The sequence below is a fragment of the Guillardia theta genome, assembly GCF_000315625.1.
Source record: "Guillardia theta CCMP2712 unplaced genomic scaffold GUITHscaffold_64, whole genome shotgun sequence".
Lineage (NCBI taxonomy): Eukaryota > Cryptophyceae > Pyrenomonadales > Geminigeraceae > Guillardia > Guillardia theta.
Window position 1 is genome coordinate 62,296 of NW_005434610.1, and position 7,359 is coordinate 69,654.

Genomic DNA, 7,359 nt, shown 5'->3' on the forward strand with positions numbered 1-7,359 from the left:
CCTCTTGTTACGCACTTGAGGGTCGTTGAGCATCTCAAGAGCAGCGAAGTTGACAGCTTGATTGGCTGAAATCAATTCAGCTCCGTTCCACCTCTCCTCCACCTCTCCTCCTCGTTTCCTCTCATCCTTCCCCATCTTCCCCTCCCCCCATCCTATCTCCTCCTCAATTTCCCGCTCTTCCGCCTCCTCAAACCTTTTCTCTTCCCTTTCCTCTTCATCGTCTCCAGTGCTCTTCTCGCATTCAGCAGACGCTGAGTTGAGAAGCGTGTCAAAAATCTTCAATTGTTACCTCAAACAGCAAACAAGTAGGTCATGATTATCATCATCATGATCATTGTTATCATCGTCATCACCATCGTCATCATCATCTCCATCATTATCATCATTATCATCATTATCATCATTATCATCGTCACCTTTCTTGATCTCTTTGAGTGCAGGTGAGCGACTCCTTTGCCCTTCTTATCTTTGTTGCCCGCCACCTTGACCTCATTAGTCCTCCTCCTCTGTCCCACCCTCCGTCCTCTTTCTCCTCTCCCTCCGTCCTCCTCTTTCTCCTCTCCCTTCGTCCTCCTCCTCCTGTACCTTCTGAAGGTCGTCGATATCCAAACCTTCATCATCTGAGTCTTGTCCTGCCTTTGCCATCTGCAACAATTTTCAGTCTCTGAGCGCATCAGTCTCATCCTCCTCTTTCTTTCCTTCTCCAATTTCTTCCTTCCCTTCCCCTCCCTCTAGGGGATCTGCTTTCGCCCCTCCCACCACCATTACCATCTCCTCCTCCTCCTTCCTCCTCCTCCTCCCTCCTCCTCCTTCCTCCTCCTCCTGCTCCTTCCCTTCCTCTGCCTGCTATTTCTTCTGTTCTTTCGCTCCATTCTCCTCCCGATCGCCATCTTCCTTCCTACCTCTTCGTCGTCTACTCCCAAGAAAAAGTTCAACGCCGTTGCTCGAACCTGAATACACTGATTTCAGCTACAGGAACTGGAGGATAGAGATGTGAAGGAGGAGGGAGGGAGGGAGGGAGGGAGGGGAAGTAAGTACCTTGCTTTCAGTGGAGAAGCAAGCAGTAGCGATAACGTTGACAGTCTTCGCGTCATACCAAATCTTTTTCTTATACAACTGAGAGGATGTCATGATGATTGGAAAGCAGGAAAGAAGTAGAATCCACCTTGATAAGAACATCCAGCGAGCTCTTAGCAGCAGTGCTGTTTCTGTCCGACAGCAGTTTGAAGAGGAAATTCTACATGGCAAGATAAAGAAGAAAAAAAGACAGAGAGCGGGAGGAAAAGGTGTAGGAGGCAAAAAGGGAGAAGAGCAGAAAATGGTCAAGCAGGGGGGAGGGGGAGGGGAAGAAGAGCAGAATGTTAGGAGAACGTGATTACAAACTCATCGGTCACTGACCTGAAGCTCTTTGTTCGTCTTGTTGTCTTTTTTCCCCGTGTTGATGTTCTTAATGTCACTGACGATATGAGCAGCAAGAGCAGCCCTCAGCTTCTTGTCTTTGCAGCTTCACAAACTTGTCAGGACCTCATCTCAGCTCCCTCCCTCGTCTCACCGGAACATCTGGAAGAAGAGCTGGGGATAGCAGAACCTCAGCAGCACTCCAGCACAGTCGAGGTTCTCACCTGGTTGACGGGGACAGGAGGAAGAAGATGTCTGTTCCTCAACATTATCACGTCCTGGCACAGCTCCTGCGTTGTGTCACATCCCTTGACCCTCCTGCTCCTACTCCTGCTCCTGCTCCTGCTTTCTCCCTTTCACCCCCTATCCCGTCTTGCTCCTGCTTTTGCTCTCTCTCACCCCTGCAGCCACTCCTCCTCCTCCTCCTCCTCCTCCCTCCTCCTCCTCCTCCTCCTCCTCCTCCTCCTCCTCCTCCTCCTCCTCCTCCTCCTCCTCCTCCTCCTCCTCCTCCTCCTCCTCCTCCTCCTCCTCCTCCTCCTCCTCCTCCTCCTCCTCCTCCTCCTCCTCCTCCTCCTCCTCCTCCTCCCCCGTTCCTCCCACCCCAGTTCCTCACCTTGCGCAGCCCGGGGTCCATCACAAGGTGGAACTGTTCGAGGAGTCCGACCAACTGCGAAGGGAAGGACGCAAGCTCGCGAGGGTAGCATGGCGTCACCTGCCGCGTCGTCATTCCCTTCTCCTGCTGGAGCATCAGGTGGCATGCGAGCTCACGTGGGCGAGCAGGGCAGCCGTCTCCTGCAGGTCGTGCATCGGCTTCGAAGGCTTGCTCTTGAAGATGTTCACGTTGGCCTAAAAGGTATCAGACGTCTGTCTCGGAGGAGGAGGAGGAGCAGGAGGAGGAGCAGGAGGAGCAGGAGGAGCAGGAGGAGCAGGAGCAGGAGGAGGAGCAGGAGGAGGAGGAGGAGGAGCAGCAGCAGCAGCAGGAGCAGCAGGAGCAGGAGCAGCAGCAGCAGCAGGAGCAGGAGCAGCAGCAGCAGGACAGAATTCTTTTCTCACCTCGAAGTGTCTCATTTGCAGGAAAAGTTCGTCGAGGTAAGACTGCGGGAACTATTTTTCAGCGAGGGATCCAAGGAAAGCAGGGTTCATCCTGACCTTGGGGTCTTTCTTCATAGCGCTCCTGAGGAGCTGCATGTCCCCGGCCGACATGTCGGCGAATCCTGCGCAGAAGAACAAGTTAACACAAGACCTATGAAGCTGACTCACAACGCAACTCGATCTCGCCTCAAACACAGATCTAAACAACTGCTTCTGACGAGTTTTGCGTGTACCTATCATCATTACTAGGCCCCAACATCCTGCCGGTAATGTATCTTGCTTGCTGCTGCCCCCTCCCGCCCCCTCCCGCCGCTCCCTCCCTCCCTCGTTCCTGCCCTCCCTGCCCCAAACACTGCATAAATCGCACGTGAAGATTTCGCCTTGTCCGTTGCCGATATTGTAACGGTACGATGATCTACGTAACCGCTAGCGATCGTATGATAACGGTCTGTTGCATCAGACGTTGGAAATCCGTTGCTGTCTCAACCGTCCTACTGGTTTACTCAAGAGATGAGTTTGGCAAGTACCGGTCCTAGTTGAGTCGAACACGGGGGTAGGTAAGGCTACACACTGCCACCCTGGAGAAATCACCTTTTCTAGTTTACAGCTTGTTGATGTGGTAGGGTACATAACCCTACCTTGAACATTGAGGGGAAAATGTACCCACTCACAGATATATTTTCAGTACCCCACCTACTCTTTTCGGGCTTTCGTTCTGATACACCCCCAGAACCCCACCCCCCTCCGTTCTGTGCATATGCACCCCTATCTCTGTAGTCGAAAGGACCGGTGCCTTGTGTTTAAGACCCACGCCATGCTCCGCAAGCTTGCTCTCGTGGTAACATGCTCGGTTGCTGCCGACGCGTTCCTGCAGCCCCTGCATGTGTCGCCTGCTGCTGCCCGTCAGCTCCCTGTCTCTCCTCGCGCCGGCAGATCCTCTTCGGTCACCTCGCTCAGCATGTCCAAGGAAAGCGTGCTCATCATCGGGGGGACCAGGTTTTCCGGAGCTTACTTGTGGAAAGGTTAGCATCACTTCCTCCTCGTTCAAGTTCCTCTCCTCTCCTCCTTGTTCAAGCTCCTCCTCTCCTCTTCTCCACCGTGATCCATCACATGGTTCCCTCCAGCAGCTCTACCCTCGTCTCCTTGCTTCCCTGACGTTGCCTCAGAGCTCGTGGATCGCGGGCACCAGGTCACCCTGTACAACCGCGGCAAGACCTCGCCCAAGCCCCTCCCGGGAGAGAGTGAGAGCGACTACAAGCGTCGCCTGGAGACCACAAAGTGAGTCCTTGAGGGACGGAGCGGGGGTGAGGAGTAGCGGGAAAGGGATTTGTGGCGGGAGGGAGGGGGCAAGATGATGGTGGGCGTATGGGAAAGGAGGGCTGTAGGCTGACGCTGTTCACAGGTACTTGATGGGAGATCGCAAGGATCCTGAGCAGATCAAGAACCTGGTGGATCCATCCTTGTACACTTGTATGAATGCTCCTCCTCCTCCTCCTCCTCCTCCTCCTCCTCCTCCTCTTCGTTTCTTTTTCTCTCCTCACATTTTGCCAGATGTTTATGACATGAACGGAAGAGAGGCCTCGGACACGGCTCCCCTCGCCGACCTCTTCACCACCAGCCGATCTGAGCTCAAGGTGAGCTAAGAGGCTGGAGGCTGGTGGACTGCTGACATCCTCCTCCTCCTCCTCCTCCTCCTCCTCCTCCTCAGTCCTTCATCTACATGAGCTCAGCTGGAGTTTACAAGAAGTCAAGTGAGATGCCCCACATGGAGCATGATGCTGTGGATCCCAAGAGCAGGCACAAGGGCAAGTTGGAGACTGAAGCTTACCGTCGAGCCCCCTCCTCCTCCTCCCCCCTCCCTTCCTCGTCCCTCCCTTCCTCTTCCCTCCCTTCCTCGTCCCTCCCTTCCTCTTCCCTCCCTTTCCCTCCCCTCATTGATTCTCGGCGTCCTCTTGACTCTTCCTCGGGCAGTCCGATCCCTCGGCGGCAACTTCAACTGGTGCTCCATCCGCCCCACCTACATCTGCGGCCCTCAGAACTACAACGTTGTAAGTGCGAGCAGGGAAATGCGATAAAGGGAGGGAGGGAGGGAGGGGAGGGAAGGAGAAGAGATGTTTTTGACAAGTTGAGCAGGTAGAGCAGTACTTCCTTGAGCGCGCTGACGCCAAGCGAGGATTCATTGTGCCTGGACATGGCGAACATCTTACTGGGTTCGGCCACGTCAAGGTAAGACCAGGAGGATTGAGCGGGGAAGGTGGAGGCGGCGGGAAGGAGGAGGAGGAGGAGGAGGAGGAGGAGGAGGAATATCTCAAAGGTTTTGATTCAGGATCTTGCTGTCGCCATGGCTAATGTGATTGGACGTGAGAAGAAGACCAACGGACAGGTGATGATGCGAAAGATTCGTGAACATGATGCTGGAAAAATACATCTTCTTCTCTTCCTCTTACTGATTTACTCCTCTGTTCCTCCTCTCCTCTCCTCTCCTCTCCTCTCCTCTCCTCTCCTCTCCTCTCCTCTCCTCTCCTCTCCTCTCCTCTCCTCTCCTCTCCTCTCCTCTCCTCTCCTCTCCTCCTCCCGTCTCTATTCTCGTTCTTCTCTCCCTTCCTGCTTTTCTCCTGTTGGCTTGCTCTTATGACCGCCTCTCTTACACACAAACCTTCTCAGGTCTACAACATTCAGAACACCAACGCTATCACCTTCGACGGAGCTTGCAGGGTTGCTGCTGAAGTTGTCGGAACCAACCCGGACGATGTTGAGATTGTCCACTACAACCCGGTTGATCTTCCTCAAGACTCCCCTTCTCTCTCCCCCTCCTCCCCTTAGTCCTTCCCTTCCTCTTTCTTCGTTCCTGCTTCTTCCCTCCTTCCTGCAACTTCCTAGTTTCCTCTACCTACGAGTGTCCTCCTCTTGCTCATATCTCCTCCTCTCCTACTCTCTCGCTCACGTCAAAGAGCAGAAGGAGTTCAAGTTTCCCGAGGGCAAGAAAGCTTTCCCCATGCGCCCCCAGCACTTCTTCACCAACGTCGACAAGGCGAGGAGGGACCTTGAGTGGGAGCCGATGTTCAACTCCTGCCGCGAGATCTTCCAGGACTCCTACACCAACGACTTCCTCCTCAAGAAGGTCCTGCAAGCTCCTCGCGCCACTCCCGTTTCTCCTCCTCCCTTCCTGCCCCACCCTCGCTCTCCTCCTTTCCTCCATCCCGCTTTCTTTTCCGTCCTCCTTTCTGTCCTGATTTTAAGTTCGGCTGCCCCATGCTCCTCCTCCTCTTCGCCTCCACCCCCCCCCCCTTCCTCCTCCTCCTCCTCCTCCTCCTCATCCTTCTCGCAGGCTGCCGGCAAGCTCGACAACGACTTCACGTGCGACGAGATTGTCTTTAGCCAGCGGAAGCCGGTTACCATCTAGAGGATGAGAATGAAAGACATCTAGACTGACGAGACGAGAGCTGAGAGGCGAGGAGCTTGCTGGGCAGGAGGAGGGAAGAGATGGGCTAGCTGTAGCTCTGCTAGTGGAAGTGAGGGCGATCGAGGATTAGTGTGCAGAGTTGGAATGAGACGGTCCAGAGGCGAGAGAAGGACGACGACAACAACAACAACAAGGAGGAGGAGGAGGAGGAGCAGCAGCAGCAGCAGGGAGAGGACAATGTTGAGGAAGGGGGAGTAGGAGCAGGAGGCAGACTAGATGATCTCATACTCTATCGACTTCCAGAAACGAACGAACTCCTCCTCGTCGATCTTGTTGTCCCCGTTGGTGTCCAGTCGCTCCACCAGCTCAGTTGTCTCGTTGGGATGGAGCCATACCCCTACCTCCCTCAGCCCTGCCGCGAGCTCGACCCGCGTCAGGAAGCCTCTGCTGTCCCTGTCCATGTTGCGGAAGATGGAGGAGGGAAAGTCTCCCAGTGCGCCGATCATCTTCTTCTTGATCTGAGCGGAGGTGAGAGGAGGGAGACGCGGAGGAGGGACAGATGGAGGAGGAGGAGAAGAGGGAGAGGCGGAGGAAGAGAAGGGAGAGGAGTGGAAGAAAGGAGGGGGAGAGACGAAAATGGAGAATAACGATGGGAAGATAGGTATGCGGGAATAGGAGGAGGGAGTGGTGGTGGAAGGAGGGAGGAAGGAAGAGGGGGAGGAAGAGAAGGGAGAGACGGAAGAGGGATTGAAAGCCCCTACCTGCCGCATCTTCATCTCTTTCACCCACTCGACGCCGACAGGTTGGAAGAAGTTGGGAGGAAGGGCGGAGGGGGAGGAGGAGGACACTTGCTCCAGTATCAGCGCGACTGTCTCAGGGATGCGACAGTAGTAGAGGGTGACGAGGCCGTCGCGGGGGATATCTTTCATCCAGGAGGAAGGGACGTCGAAGGAAATGCCGTTGAGAGTCGTCTCCACCATGTTGATGCCTGCTCCTTCTTCAGTCCTCCCTCCTCGTGCTCCTGCTCCTGCTCCTGCTCCTGCTCCTGCTCCTGCTCCTGCTCCTGCTCCTGCTCCTGCTCCTGCTCCTGCTCCTGCTCCTGCTCCTGCTCCTGCTCCTGCTCCTGCTCCTGCTCCTGCTCCTGCTCCTGCTCCTGCTCCTGCTCCTGCTCCTGCCTCAGGTCCTCCTTCCATGAGTTTAAGCTTCACTTGTCCCGATACTGGTCTGTGTGGAGTTTAAGCCATCAACACTTACTCACGAGCTCTCCTCCTCTACCAGGCTGCGTATCCCGACACATCTGATATCGACGAGAGCTGAGACCCGGGAAACTCGTCATGACATTGCGACGAAAGTCCACGTAACTAAACTACATCAAAGCATCTAAGAACCCTGACGACGTGGCAGGAAGAGAGTAGAAAAGAAATTCGACATTGGAACAGGCAGGAAAAGTTAGTCAAGAACTAACA

At 54.9% G+C, this 7,359-nt stretch overlaps 3 protein-coding genes across 3 annotated transcripts in view; 1 reads left to right on the forward strand and 2 right to left on the reverse strand.

Annotated features, from left to right (window-relative positions):
- Positions 1–2,601, reverse strand: part of GUITHDRAFT_113049 (hypothetical protein) — a gene marked incomplete at both ends in the record, with an annotated part of 4,062 nt that extends 1,461 nt beyond the window's left edge. The window contains 14 exons of the mRNA XM_005827702.1: positions 12–65; positions 194–251; positions 417–482; positions 586–645; positions 903–950; positions 1,039–1,116; positions 1,166–1,237; positions 1,399–1,504; positions 1,553–1,572; positions 1,623–1,688; positions 2,012–2,110; positions 2,167–2,244; positions 2,452–2,493; positions 2,548–2,601. Coding sequence (XP_005827759.1) covers positions 12–65; positions 194–251; positions 417–482; positions 586–645; positions 903–950; positions 1,039–1,116; positions 1,166–1,237; positions 1,399–1,504; positions 1,553–1,572; positions 1,623–1,688; positions 2,012–2,110; positions 2,167–2,244; positions 2,452–2,493; positions 2,548–2,601 — 901 coding nt within the window. The remainder of the gene's footprint in view (positions 1–11; positions 66–193; positions 252–416; positions 483–585; positions 646–902; positions 951–1,038; positions 1,117–1,165; positions 1,238–1,398; positions 1,505–1,552; positions 1,573–1,622; positions 1,689–2,011; positions 2,111–2,166; positions 2,245–2,451; positions 2,494–2,547) is intronic.
- A 705-nt stretch (positions 2,602–3,306) lies between these two features.
- On the forward strand, positions 3,307–5,921 carry GUITHDRAFT_96197 (hypothetical protein). The gene is made up of 11 exons (XM_005827703.1): positions 3,307–3,512; positions 3,657–3,768; positions 3,893–3,960; positions 4,042–4,124; positions 4,199–4,319; positions 4,462–4,538; positions 4,624–4,716; positions 4,817–4,873; positions 5,155–5,265; positions 5,447–5,611; positions 5,819–5,921. The coding sequence occupies exons 1-11, from the start codon at positions 3,449–3,451 to the stop codon at positions 5,891–5,893; spliced, it is 1,026 nt and encodes a 341-aa protein (XP_005827760.1). The 5' UTR covers positions 3,307–3,448; the 3' UTR covers positions 5,894–5,921.
- Positions 5,922–6,165: 244 nt separating this feature from the next.
- Positions 6,166–6,873, reverse strand: GUITHDRAFT_113051 (hypothetical protein; the record flags this gene model as incomplete). The annotated part of the gene is made up of 2 exons (XM_005827704.1): positions 6,166–6,411; positions 6,655–6,873. The coding sequence occupies 2 exons, from the start codon at positions 6,871–6,873 to the stop codon at positions 6,166–6,168; spliced, it is 465 nt and encodes a 154-aa protein (XP_005827761.1).
- Between the last annotated feature and the right edge of the window lie 486 nt (positions 6,874–7,359).